The sequence below is a fragment of the Chanodichthys erythropterus genome, chromosome 24 (assembly GCF_024489055.1).
Source record: "Chanodichthys erythropterus isolate Z2021 chromosome 24, ASM2448905v1, whole genome shotgun sequence".
Lineage (NCBI taxonomy): Eukaryota > Metazoa > Chordata > Actinopteri > Cypriniformes > Xenocyprididae > Chanodichthys > Chanodichthys erythropterus.
In genome coordinates this window covers 15,913,479-15,928,312 of record NC_090244.1, presented here as the reverse complement: position 1 = coordinate 15,928,312, position 14,834 = coordinate 15,913,479, and the positions used below count along the sequence as shown (strand labels likewise).

The window sequence follows — 14,834 nt, the reverse complement described above, 5'->3', positions numbered from 1 at the left end:
CTCAAACACACCACTACAAGTCAATTAACCATCGTAAGGACTTAGAAAACTATTAATGAAGATAAAAAAGTTACTTCTGCTTTAATTTCAGAGAAATGCCAGAGAAAGACGTTATCCGTATATTACGTGTAACTAAGTTGCGCCTGTGTCGACCCGCACCTGATGAGCATTAGCTCTGCTTATTTGCGACCCAACGCTAATTTGTGCTGCTCTTGGTAGATTGCGTTGGTCATTATGTAAATGATTTGACTGCATCTGTGTTCTTTAATTTGTGCATCAGCACTAGATCACGTGCAAAACTTGGCACTCCCATCAGCGCACTTGTGGAATTGCGCTCTTAAGCTGATTTACCATTTAGTAAATCTGGCCCCATGTATGATAAATTACAGGATGCATAAAGAAATGCATTATATCACTTTATATAACGTATATATAAGTGTTACCTGTGAAAATGTGTGTGTCGTCACTGACGGTGGGTCCTGGGTAACTGGTGTGATGAGATGTGGGCTGAGGTGATTCTGTAAGTAAAGGGTTTTGGGGTGGTTGTACGGGATAATCAGGTGGCCAGTGTAGAGCTCCTGTGCACTGTGGCTCTCCGCCCAGATCTTATCTACAGATCAGAGAGACTGTCACTACCACAGAACAAAGGATTATGAGAAACATACAGTCTGTTCTCATGCGTCTGCAAACTTTAGCTTGCCGGGGCTGATATTGTTCAATGCAAGCACATCATTTCTATCAGCACGGTGCTTTGAAAAGATATTTTGGCATGCAAACACATGCTTTTTAGACACAACGGGACAAGACATTACCCCAAAACCCTAAGATTTCATGTAGTTTAATTTCATTATATTATTGTGTCTCTTAATTTGATTTTAGTTTGTTGATATCTTCCCTCATTCTGGGTCATAACTTTCAGTGAACATTGGTTTAGTTAAATACTGATAAACAGTAATGAGCAGTCCTCATTTATTTAGTTGATGTTTCTGTAAACTCACAGCAAAATAGTATGTGCAGTAAAGGGTTTAGAAATTTTTATTATTAATAAAAAATAAATAAAACGCACACACAGTTAACGTTTGGTTAACGCAAGTCAGCTAAAAACTGTCCATACATACATGACGCACACAGAAATCCGCTTTACAGACCGATTTGAGTTCTCTTGAGAAATTATGTCAAGATGCCCATTTTTGAATGCAAAGAGTTTGGAAAAAATCAGATGTGTGACAGATCCTATCATGTTCATCAGGTCTTAAAGTGACAGCAGCCTGATAAACCTGCTGTCTGTGTCATTAATGTCAATCAAAGAATGAATAACAAAGATAAAATTGCTCTTTTGTAGCTTTAATAATGATTAATCCATATTATATTTATACATTAAAGACTATGCAGTGTTATTTTACATTTGACTACTATTTCTTCCCTGAATATTATGATTAGACATTGAAAATCTTAAAGCACTGTTTATTTAATTTGAATCTTTGTTCTATTCTATTTATGTGTGCCATTGCTTGTAACTTGTATATTTGTTCTTATTATTGACTGTTTACTTGTCTTTAAAAACTTTTTATTAAGTAGACTAGTAGTTTTTGTTGTGGTCTAAAAATATGGAATAGGGAATTGTGAAATTTCACTGGATAAAAGTTGGTGGTGTCATAACCTTATTTATGATGGATTACAGGGGTCATAAAGAACGCTAACAATAACTTTTATTAATTTCATCCCACAGAAATTGAGAAAAAATACATTTAGTAGAGCTATCAGTATTGATATTGCTGAAACTGGCCTTCATTCATAGTACTTTAAAAAACATGCCATTAAGCAAATATTTAAATGTACCGTCTTTTTGTTGTCTATACATTAATTTGGAGATTCACTGTGAAATGATGTATTATTGTACATTTTAATGTTAGGTGCGATTAATTACAGAAAAATGTGCAATTGATTATTTTTTTAATCGATTGACAGCTCTAAAATATATATACCATTCAAAGGCTTCATGTATTTAATCAAAAATACAACAAAAACGGTCATGTGAAATATTACTACAATTTAAAATAGCTGTTTTCTATTCCTGTGATGTTATGGCAACACTGAATTTTCAGCATAACTAATAAGTCTTCAGTGTCACATGATCCTTCAGAAATCATTCTGATGTTCTGATTTGCTGCTCAAAAAACATTTATTATTATTATCGTTTAAAACAGTTAATTTTTTTCAGGATTCTTTGAATATAAAGTTAAAAAGATTTTTTTACTGTCTTTTGATCAATTTAATGCATCCTTGCTGAATAAAATTATTAATTTCTTTTTAAAAATCTTACTGACCCCAAACTTTTGCACGGAAATATATAAATTTCAGAATTTCTGTATATTTAGTACACCAAATGCATACGCTTTTTTTTTTTTGTTTCCAGATTTAAATTAGATTTTGAATCACAGATTCTCAATGTGGTCTCACACCTCACTGTGTACAGGTATGTACATTTCATATTTGTAATAAACATATTTAACTTTGCACTGTACATTCTTCTTACCAGTTTATAAAAAAATGTATTTTTCGTAGTTTGTATTTGTTGAATTTTATTGATTGTGTAACCCTGCTAATTAAATAGTGCTTGTTTAACATGTAAAAGTTTTGTTGTTGTTTTTTTTGGAGGAGGAGGAGGAGGAATTGAATCTGGTGAGGGCAGAGAGAGTGTGGAAAATTTATAGACTTAATGCATCTGGGATTATGTTTAACCACAAAACCATACATAAAGATAACAGGCTTAAAAAAGGGAGGGAAAAAACAAAACCAGAGGAAATGAGATTTGTAGACCATTTCATAGCAGTGCAATTATAAATAAGTTATATATGTAGATTTTATATCAAAACAAATAACCTTTGAAATATAAAAAAGTACTGAAAATATTTGCAAATAAAAACATGCCAATGGATACCTCAGAAGCATGTTTGCACTGCCATGACATGGTCAATAATCTCAAACAGGCACAGCGAGACAGGCAGGGTTTGATGTCACATGGGGAGGAACAGGGCAGCTGAGATTGGCTTTTACATGTCCATCAAAGAAATGCTCACCCTTCTAAAACAAAATGGCTGCCAGTGAGGCTATGCCCAAATGCCCTCCTCATCATCCTATTGGTTAAGAGATGGCAGGGTTTTAGCCAAGTGCAGCATGGGAAAAAAGATCAGGTTAGTATGCGAATATATCCAAGTAGAAGCAACCCGTAAGCACAGACGCAGGATCAGATTTCAGCATCTTTGATGTTTGAATATTGTATTGCAAGGTTTAAGGGAAACTGATCCTGGATCTGCGCTTAGGGGCGATTTCTACAGTCATGAATAAGAATAAAATCCATAGGGTTGAGAAGTTATGATCAATATGAAGGCAGTAAAAAGGAAATGATGGCGTCTGCGTTGGAGATGAGGGCAGCTCCATTTCAATTACAATAACGTGACTGCAATGGAAATGGACAATTGAGCGTCCGTTTCCAACTCAGTTTCAAATATTAATATTTTATTAACAAGTATGAAACTGACCACACCTCCAATTTGTATTTCTTTGGCTTGCTGTTAAGATTAAGCTCCTATGAATATGGGATAAGCAAAATACAGCAACGGTACAAGTATTTCATATTCAGCCATATTGAATATCCACTGAAGAAGAAAAAAAGCTGATGACAGTAGTAAACAATCTCAAAGGTCCAGTGCACCAAAAAATGAATATTTTGTCATCATTTACTCATGTTGTTAAACGGGTTTGGAATGTCATGAAGGTGAGTAAATGATGACAAGATTTTCATTTTGGGGTGAACTGTCCCTTTAACACTTTTCTGATCTTTGCAGAGGACCAGATTGTGACCTGATCGGGTGATTTTGGAGGTTTGTGGTTGGTCTGGTCAGGTGGTGTTTTCAAGTAGCCATCGTCGTAATTATCCGCCATGAGCTTCATACGGTTCTGTGTCTAGGAGAAAAGAGGAGGCACAGATGTAAGGAAAGAAAGGGGGGTAGAAAAGGATGAAAGCAAAAGGTTAGGGGGGTTGATTAGGGGTCAAGAAGAAGAGATCAATTAAAACAAGCACATCAATAGACCTTGTTTGCATTCAGAAACCCACCAGTCAAAACAAAGATGTATTTTGTCTAGGCCTTTTAAGTTCCCCAGCAACTCTATGATCACTGATTCAAAGCAAACAAACAACTTGACCTTGAGGACAAACAGTTACGCTTGGAGCCTTGTGACGCAGTCCGTACCTGCTGTTTGAGTTGCTGCACCAAACGATCCTTCTCCCTCCGCAGCTGAGCCACTTCCTCTTGTGTCTTCTTTTTTTTGGATGAAGACAGCTCCAGCAAGGCTATGTTTGCATCTTTCTCACTTATGGCTGCCAGCAGAGCCTCCTGTCTGTGAATTACAATTATTTAAGTCATTAACTAAATTAAAAACATATTTATATCTTTATGATTAGAAGTCAAAGCCTAATGTCAAACAGCACTTTACGGAAGTGCTCTTCAAAGCAACACCTCATCGACAATGACCAGGTGTCTTACGACCCTCAACAGAGCAGGTTAAAGGATGTTTGCTTTCACAAGTACAAAACATCTCGGTGGAATATGGATTTTGTCAAAATGATTGTGCGTAATTGTCTCAGAAAGACTGAAATAGCTTGTTTATTCTCAGTTTTTCTACAGATTCCCAGGAGCATGGCTGAAGTATGGAGACAGAAATAGCAAACAGAACAAGTCACGTGCAGAATGAATCATCCTCTGCATTTATGATCTGCACAAACACATGGTATGAAAAACATGTACTCAGTTAAAGTTTTACAGCCTATTTTTCTGTCATGACGTTTACCTCTGTTTACTCTGTATTCATTGATTTATATTATTAACACTACAGCTTGCCAGAGTGACCTCAGAATGAGATCTGATGGAAAAAGATGGTTATTTAATGATTTAAATATCTCATTTGGAAACGCAATTTAGATCATCTTAAGTTCATTGCATATCACATAGCAGATGTGTCTCCTGCATGAATGGTAGATGAAGATGCAATATTCTTTAAATCTTTACAATATGCTTTTTGTTGCTGTTCCTGAATGTATATTGTATATATATTGTATTGAATATATTGTACATGTTGATGCATGACAAAGAATGCATTAGTAGAATGAGTTCAAGTTTCAATTAGTGAATATATAAAAAAGATTGATTGCAACTAAATAATCATTTTGAAAACCAATAGGTCAAATCCCACTGTATCAAATCAATAGACCACTCATTTTTATTATAGACGGTCTAACATCCAATACACTTAAAATGAAAGGTTCTTTATTATCATTAGTCGTGTTTCCAATGCAGGAACTTTCCTCAGAAACTAGGGACTTTGGGGTAGTACTGTGTGTGTTTTGGTCACAGGGACCAGGGTTTAAATGAAGTTCCAGGTAAAATTTCCCCCTCAAAAAGTCCCTGCTCGCAAGGTAGTACTCAAAGATCAGGAACTTTCGGGGGTGCTGAACATGCTGATTGGTTGAGTTCATGCAGCATTTTATTTCAACCACCACTTTTAAAAGTCTGTTATTCGAATCAACAATGGAGTTTAAAAACTGACGACGAGGTTCAGGGTTAATTAAGCTTATATGTGGAGGATGAAATCCAGCGGGAACTGGAAAGTCACTCGCAGACTACGTCACCGGACTAATTTGCCCAATCTTCACGGTACTTTAGCCCACGATGGAAATCCAGACAGCAACAGGTCTGGGGGAAACAAGTTCTTGGGACAAATTGTTCTGGGTAATTTTGGTGGAAAAGAGGCTATGGAAATTTTCATTGTGCTAAAGGTTCTTTATAGCAGAAAAGGGTTCTTTAAAGGTGCCCTAGAACCAGTTTTTACAAGATGTAATATAAGTCTAAGGTGTCCCCTGAATGTGTCTGTGAAGTTTCAGCTCAAAATAATACAGTGCATTTACAAAGTTCACACAACTAATATAACCCTCAAATGGATCTTTACAAGATGTTCGTCATGCATGCTGCATGCATGCGTCAGATCATGTGAGTATTGTATTTATTTAGATGTTTACATTTGATTCTGAATGAGTTTGAGGCTGTGCTCCGTGGCTAAAGCTAACATCACACACTGTTGGAGAGATTTATTAAGAATGAAGTTGTGTTTATAAATTATACAGACTGCAAGTGTTTAAAAATGAAAATAGCGACGGCTCTTGTCTCCGTGAATACAGTAAGAAACGATGGTAACTTTAACCACATTTAACAGTACATTAGCAACATGCTAACGAAACATTTATATAGACAATTCACAAATATCACTAAAAATATCATGATATCATGGATCATGTCAGTTATTATTGCTCCATCTGCCATTTTTCACTATTGTTCTTGCTTGCTTACCTAGTCTGATGATTCAGCTGTGCAGATCCAGACGTTAATACTGGCTGCCCTTGTCTAATGCTTGAACATGAGCTGGCATATGCAAATATTGGGGGCGTACATATTAATGATCCTGACTGTTACGTAACAGTCAGTGTTATGTTGAGATTCACCTGTTTTTCGGAGGTCTTTTAAACAAATGAGATTTACATAAGGAGGAAACAATGGTGTTTGAAACTCAATGTATGTCATTTCCATGTACGGAACTTTTGTTATTCAACTATGCCAAGGTAAATTAAATTTTTGATTCTAGGGCACCTTTAAATTATTAATAATAATAATAATCCTTACATTTATATAGCGCTTTTCTGGGCACTCAAAGCGCTTTACATATTGAAGGGGGAATCTCCTCAACCACCACCAATGTGCAGCATCCACCTGGATGCTTAATTAGAAATTATGAAAAAATAACCTAAAAAAATAGCCTCGTTTCCACCGAAAGTACCCAGAACAATTTGTCCCAGGAAATTTTTTTCCATCACGGTCTAAAGTACCATGAAGATTAGTCCAGGGACGAGAACTGTTCACTGAAAGGTTCTTCGGGGATCCTAAAATGTTTCATCGCTGCAAAAAAAAACCCCTTTTGGAACATTTACTTTTAAGAAAATGATGCAACAAAAATAGATACTGTGTAAATAAGAGATTTATTCTGCATTGTAGACAGCTTTATTGATTATAATGGAAGAACTCTGTGGACGGACAGTCAGTGAGCTCAAGCTGTGCTCAGACACATGAAATTATGTAAACTCGCAGTGACAGTTTCATTCATTATGATAGGATTAAAGTGTTTTAATATTGTTGTGTTGCCCGCTTTCTGTATATAATCTATTAAAAATTTGAATTATACTATTTTTTTTCGTGTTGCTATGAAGGCCAATGCGAAGTTGGTCGTTTAGTCACTGTCTTGATGTACTAATGTATAAAACAGATAAAGTCATTAAGGAACAGTTTGTTTTGTGTAACCCACGTAAAACAATATGGCCTGCAGGTTCCCTGTGCAAAATGAGTGCTCTAATTTCCCAAAATGTTCGCAAGCCCTTTTCAGTTTCTTTGCAAACTCTTTGCAAGCACCGTTATGGTAAGATGTAAACAAAGTTGGTAGCGTACTTCATCTCCAGCACTTCCTCCAGGTGTCGCCTCCTCTCTGCCCTCAGTGTGGTTAGATGAGCTTCTTTCTCAGCCAAAGACTGTTGGGTGGACGACATCTTGGCCTTCATGGATTCAAGCTCCAGCTTCACCTTCTCCATCGCTCCAAGCAACTCTTCCATCTTTTTAAGAAATAAACAAAAGGTAAATCTTTTTCACAGACTGACTAAAGATGCAGTCCCCAATGTAACCATTGTTTGGGAAATTTTTTCAGGCGAAATTCAGTAATTTCAATAGGAAATGGGTGAAAGATTTCTTCATGCAGGAGATTCATTTTTCAATTCAATTCACTTTTTTAGCTCTTTATAGCTCTTTTAAGTTCAAGAAAATGCATTTGTTTCAGAAAATAATCTGTTATCAGATATCTGAGATCACACACCATGTGAATTTGCCATTTTGACCAACAAAACACTGCTTGGTTTGAAAGTGATTTCTGTGTGAGCTGTGCTTAATTGACAATGGATCTTTTTTGCTTGTGAAATTTTGCCAGATTTTCATTAATATGACTGCACCTTACCTAAAATATCATGACCAATTGACAAAAAAATTAAACACTGACTGACCCTGAAACTGATCCTAAATGTTTTGATTAGAAATCAGCTAATCTCTACTCTACTGGCTTCTGGTGGTATTAAATGATTTCTAGCTGGTCTAAGCTGGTCTAGATAGTCAATAAGCTAGTGGGGCAGAGTTTGACCTGGTTGAACATCTTGGTCAAGCTTGTTGGTGCTGGTAGACTACCTTGGACCACCAAGAAATCGGCTACCATGTTGCAAAAACCTGCTTGACCAACTTAACCTGGTATGAGCTGGTTTATCCAATAAGGATGTCATTTTCTTATTTTTCTAGCTTTGATATTTTAGTGGAGGTGCTTTGATTAGCAAGCTAGCACAGTGGTTCACAACCTTTTAGATTCCAAGGCCCCACATTGTCCCTAATAATACTCAAAAGCCATGACATTTTCAGTTTCTTATTCGTATTCTTCCTGATAAAATGTATAAGAGCTTGGCATAACTAGAAAAATGTGTATTCATTATAAAATGCCAATGAAGTTTTAAGGTTTTATTACTTTACATAACTTTTCTAGGTCTAGAAATCACTCTTTAATAAAGGCTGGCTTCCTTATATACTCAAGTTTTTTGAGACCATGGGAGTCCTGGTTCTTCATTGTAGAAAAAAAATCAAATAAGAAATATCTTGATTTTTAGTAGTTTTGAACTCCCCTATCGCCCTTATTTTGAGCATCTTGTTTCAAGAGCATTTTTAAGACAGCATATCAAGTTAAAAATAGTCGACTAGTTATTGACGTAACACATTTATTAGTCAATTCTGAACATTTATGATTTTGCTAGTAAGTATTGTAGTGCTGACCTGTTTCTCCTGGTGGGTTCGTGCGGCCTCCTCCTGTGCCAGAACCATCTCCCTCTCGGCAGTGATTTGAACGCTCTCTCTGAGAGCCTCCTCCAGCTCCTCGATGCGCTCTGCCTTCTGCCGCAGGGACTCCTGGGGTAGACAGGGTTCAGCTCATCATAAGCACACCAGCAGAGTTTGACAATGTTGGAAATATACAGGGATCTGTCAAAACACAGGAGCTTATGACAAAGCTGTCATAACTATCCCTCTGTAACTCTCACCTGCTGTGGGCCATCGTTGACATTTCTGCCCTTCCCTGGTGGCTCCTTGTGTTTGCCAGATGACTTCTTACTCTGCTCTTTCATTTGCCTGAAACATAAACATGAAGTGGTTGTGAGGGTTTAATAGTAAAATTAAGAGTTTAAGAGTTTTTGGGTAGAGCGGGCTATTAACTATTTAATAGCTCTAAAAAAAAAAAGCTGGTTTTATTATTGGTCAATAAATATCACCAAGCCTGATCACATGTATAATAACTTCCTTGTGCAATTCAAATACTAAAACAGTGATTACATGGAGAAGCAAAATACATTCCCTTTCTTTCATTCTTTCTTTTTTTGCACTTAAAACGCCATGAAATCACTTGATGAACACAACTTTTCATGGGACATATTGAAGGGCTCATCACTTTATTTGAAAATAGGCAAATGGCTTTATTTATGCCATCTATGAACTATGATTTGCTACTTTCTAGGTCATTCTAGAGATCATGTGACTGGAAATTAGGGATACACAATATATCGGTAACATCGGTTATCAGACATTTTTTTTAAATTATCTGATATTTAATGATCAGATATTTAATTTTTCATAAAGTTAATCTTTAAATAATTTAATATCGCTGTTAAATGTCATCTTTAGCAAATCACAAAATGAATAACAATTTTTCATACTTTTTTGGATTCCTAAATTCACTTGTAGCATGTAAAATGTAAAATTATCTTAGTTTTTAATGTTTTCTTTTTAATTTATTTAAACAAAATAGTATTGAATTTATCGGTTATCATTCATAACATGAAAATAATGATCGGCCAAAATTTTAAGATTGGTGCATTCCTAGAAAAATATGATCTGTCAATTATAAATTTGTATGTCTGCTAAAAGCTTTTTTTGTCTTTTTAAATTTTAAGTGTTCACTATCAGATGACTAAAAGCTACAAAACATGTATTTCATGGGATCTTTAAAAGGGTTAAACTTAAATTCTTGAGGCCCATTTATGTGTGTGGAAGTACACATGTATCTACTAACCTGGAAGCCACACTAGGTACACATTTCCAGGTGAAAAAGTGAAAAAGAGGGAGACAAAAAGCAGAAGTTCAAAGGCCACTTAGCGTGAGAAAAAGTACTTGATCAGTGCTTCAACGCAAAAACTCAAAGGGGGGGAAAGAAGCCCAGTCAAAACATCAGCCTCGTCAAACGCAGACACTGAAAACGTTTTGACTGTGATGCTTAAACATGGCAGCAAAAATGGATAAAGACGTAACATGTTTTGACTGCGACACCAATGCAACAGATAATCATAATTAAAGAAGAGGAGAGAGCAAGCCATGGTGAGCAGGGAAATAGACTGACCTCTCCAGCTCACTGATTTTTCTGTCCTTGTCGTTCTTCTCGTTCTCCATCTGGCGCAGGATATCCAATAGACGATCAACTTCAGCCTGGGCTTTGGCAGAGTCCTCTCTGTGTCTGGCCACATCAGCCTCGAGTGATGAAATCCGCTCAGATATCTCTGCATTGGCCTGTGAATTGGCTGCGGCACTCTGGGCCTAATAGATGACCGTGATATAAACACCCACAATTTACACAAACTCAAATATATAAGTCCATGCTTACTGTCCCATTTGTTTACAATGACTACATTCGCATTCATGTACAAACTGATTCCAAAAAGGTTGGGACACTGTACAAATTGTGAATAAAAACAGAATGCAATGATGTGGAAGTTTCAAATTTCAATATTTTATTCAGAATACAACATAGATGACATATCAAATGCTTAAACTGAGAAAATGTATCATTTTAAGGGAAAAATAAGTTGTTTTTAAATTTCATGGCATCAACACATCTCAAAAAAGTTGAGACAAGGCCATGTTTACCACTGTGTGGCATCCTCTCTTCTTTTTATAACAAACATCTGGGGTCTGAGGAGACAAGTTGCTCAGGTTTAGGAATAGGAATGCTGTCCCATTCTTGTCTAATACAGGCTTCTAGTTGCTCAACTGTCTTAGGTCTTCTTTGTCACATCTTCCTCTTTATGATGCGCCAAAGGTTTTCTATGGGTGAAAGATCTGGATTACAGGCTATGATGTTGTAATTGATGCAGTATGTGGTCTGGCATTGTCATGTTGGAAAATGCAAGGTCTTCCCTGAAAGAGACGACATCTGGATAGGAGCATATGTTGTTCTAGAACTTGGATATACCTTTCAGCATTGATGGTGCCTTTCCAGATGTGTAAGCTGCCCATGCCACACGCACTCATGCAACCCCATACCATCAGAGATGCAGGCTTCTGAACTGAGCGCTGATAACAACTTGGGTTGTCCTTGTCCTCTTTAGTCCGGATGACATGGCGTCCCAGTTTTCCAAAAAGAAATGGCTTCTTTTTTGACCTATAGAGTTTTAGCCGACAATGGTGATTGTGTTCACCGACAATGTTTTCTGGAAGTATTCCTGAGCCCATGTTGTGATTTCCATTACAGTAGCATTCCTGTATGTGATGCAGTGCCGTCTAAGGGCCCGAAGATCACGGGCATCCAGTATGGTTTTCCGGCCTTGACCCTTACGCACAGAGATTGTTCCAGATTCTCTGAATCTTTGGATGATATTATGCACTGTAGATGATGATAACTTCAAATTCTTTGCAATTTTTCTCTGAGAAACTCCTTTCTGATATTGCTCCTCTATTTTTCGCCGCAGCATTGGGGGAATTGGTGATCCTCTGCCCATCTTGACTTCTGAGAGACACTGCCACTCTGAGAGGCTCTTTTTATACCCAATCATGTTGCCAATTGTCCTATAAGTTGCAAATTGGTCCTCCAGCTGTTCGTTATATGTACATTTAACTTTTCCGGCCTCTTATTGCTACCTGTCCCAACTTTTTTGGAATGTGTAGCTCTCATGAAATCCAAAATGAGCCAATATTTGGCATGACATTTCAAAATGTCTCACTTTCAACATTTGATATGTTATCTATATTCTATTGTGAATAAAATATAAGTTTATGAGATTTGTAAATTATTGCATTCCTTTTTTTATTCACAATTTGTACAGTGTCCCAAATTTTTGGGAATCAGGTTTGTACTATGCACTATGTTCCCACATTTTTTGACCAAACTATTTCCGTGACCTTTTAAGTTTTTTAGAAATTGTAGATTGCTGGGTGAAATTCCATTACTATATAATGTATCAATCTTTTGAATAAACAGATTTAAAGGGGTAAATGCAAATCCTGCCATCATTTACTCACCCTCATTTAATTCCAAAACTGTATGCCTTTATTTCTTCTGCAGAACACAAAAGAAGATATTTTGAAGTTGTTGTTAACCAAAAACTTGTGTGGTTGGAACGACAGCTCTCGAGCATAGTTTCTTGTTTTTATGACATGTGGACTTGATAAATTGTTATCTTGAGCAAAACAAGCAAGCTGACATTAAGTACAATGTATATCATTTATTTCAAATATATACAAATGTCATTTACATATTTTAGTTTGTCAAGAGATTTTAAGCAACGTTTTTGAAGAGTGCGCATGTGCGTACATGCTCTGGTACGTAAGAATGAGCCTATGATTGAATATGGAAATAAAGCAAAATAACTGAGAAAAATGAGAATTAATCCTCAGATGTCATGTCCGTAATTTATAGCAGAAAATCTAGCATTAATTCGATCTCAAATGGATTCATTTAAAGAAGTTATTACTCCACCACCTGCGTGAAATCACAGGTTTGCGACAATATGGTAAACAGTTGTGACTAGCTTTTTGATTTGTTCAACATATCGTACTGTGGTAGTGAAGAAGCAAGTTGTGTTGTTTGGGTTCCTATTAATTACCATTGTATTTTTTGGTCCATACAATAGAAGTCAGTGGGAACTGAAGCTTTTTAGTTAACAACATTCTTCAAAATATCTTCTTTCCACAGAATAAATAAAGTTTGGAATGACAAAAAAGGGTGATATATTTTGTTGAAAATATTTTTTTCCAAAGCATAAATATATAATATATTTTTACACTACACTAATTTATCTCCACAAAAACACTTAGAAAAGCAATATCTAGCCAATTAAATATTTTACAGAAGAGCAAAAAAATTACCAAACCATTTTATGTTATCTAATTTCCATGACCCTTTTAAGACTTCTCCAGGCCTGGAAATCACATTTGTAAAAAGTATGCCATTTAAAGAACTTTGGTTTACATATTACTAACGCAATGTGATTTAGGACATTTACAATCTTTTCTCAAGTGGATAGTATGCAAATATTAAGATCCAGCAAATTAGGACACTCTCGCTCACCTTCTTCAGTTGGTTCTCAAGCTTAGTGCATTCCTCCCTCCTCTGCTCAAGGGCGATCTCTAGGCTTTTCAGTTTGGAGTCTTTCTTCAGGCCAGATGAAGCCAGCGACGATGCATGCTCTTTGAGGTCCAGCAGAGAAGTCTGAAACCAAACTTAGCATTGAGGTCCAAAGTATACATACACTTTTAGCATACATGTTCCTTTAGAATCTAATGTCACATAGGATGTATGCTTGTAAGTATGTTTCGAGGTTGACCCCCTTACTTATGAGCAGATTTACACATTTTATAGAAATCCAGACTGACCTTCTTTTTGTAATAAATGTAAAATAATTGTCTTAATCAGGCATTTATCTTGTTTTTCAGTTAAAAAAAAAAAAAAAAATCTAAATAACCTTTAAACAACATACCAGGGTTATTATCATTAACTAAGACTAAAGCTATTAAAAATATTTTTGTCAACCGAAATATTGAAATATAAATAATACATGAAATACTAAAACTAAACAAATATCAGAATTGTTGTCTTGGCAACTAACTGAAATAAGTTTGTTAAAACTAAAATCACTTATATAAATTAAAACTAAAACCGAAATAAAAATAAATAGTAATATTAAAAAAATTAATTACTAAAAATGGAACTAAAATGAAAACGTAAAATATAAAAATAAAAGTTAATTCAAAATATTAATAAAAACTATAAATATTTTTTTATTGTCTAATATTAAATATTTTAAGATTTACTTAATTAAATCTTGTTTTCAGAGAATATATCTAGAATAACATTTATTTTTCTCAACCTCATTATACCTCACTATATGTTGCTATTTTCTAAATAGATTTATGTTAAAATCAATGGGGTAAGAAACTTAATTCAAGATAGATTCTATGAAAACAAGTTATATCTTAAACAATTTTGCTCTCAAGTAAATTTAACATAAAATATTTTTACAGGTGCATGTTATTCTACAGCAAGATAAATAAATAATAAGTCATAATCATGTAATGTGCTTTTAATGGCTTTTCTGTTTGTTGATCTCTAACCTCTCGGTCTGACAGATCTCCCTGCAGCATGCTGACTTTCTCCTTTAACTCCCTCAGCTCTTTTTTACTGCTATCCAGCTCCTCTGCTTTCTCTCGCTCCTCGCGGTCACGTTGCTCCTTCAGACGCTCAATAATACGTTCCTGTTTAGAAGTGGACACATTAACACAGTGCCAAAAAGACAGCATATACAACGAACATGAAATGTTTATAACTAAGCACAGATGTTCCGACTCTAGATTACGACCATGCTGATGCCATTTGGAAGTGCACCAACG

The 14,834-nt window shown here is 35.7% G+C and overlaps 1 protein-coding gene across 1 annotated transcript in view; it reads right to left on the bottom strand.

Moving 5' to 3' along the window:
- Positions 1-548: 548 nt before the first annotated feature.
- Positions 549-14,834, bottom strand: part of erc1a (ELKS/RAB6-interacting/CAST family member 1a) — a 29,927-nt gene continuing 15,641 nt past the window's right edge. The window contains exons 8-18 of the mRNA XM_067379826.1: positions 14,559-14,699; positions 13,516-13,656; positions 10,573-10,766; positions 10,249-10,260; positions 9,224-9,311; positions 8,961-9,092; positions 7,551-7,711; positions 4,254-4,401; positions 3,865-3,966; positions 3,081-3,137; positions 549-610 (exon numbers count right to left, since the gene is read on the bottom strand). Coding sequence (XP_067235927.1) covers positions 3,111-3,137; positions 3,865-3,966; positions 4,254-4,401; positions 7,551-7,711; positions 8,961-9,092; positions 9,224-9,311; positions 10,249-10,260; positions 10,573-10,766; positions 13,516-13,656; positions 14,559-14,699 — 1,146 coding nt within the window. The 3' untranslated portion in view covers positions 549-610; positions 3,081-3,110. The remainder of the gene's footprint in view (positions 611-3,080; positions 3,138-3,864; positions 3,967-4,253; positions 4,402-7,550; positions 7,712-8,960; positions 9,093-9,223; positions 9,312-10,248; positions 10,261-10,572; positions 10,767-13,515; positions 13,657-14,558; positions 14,700-14,834) is intronic.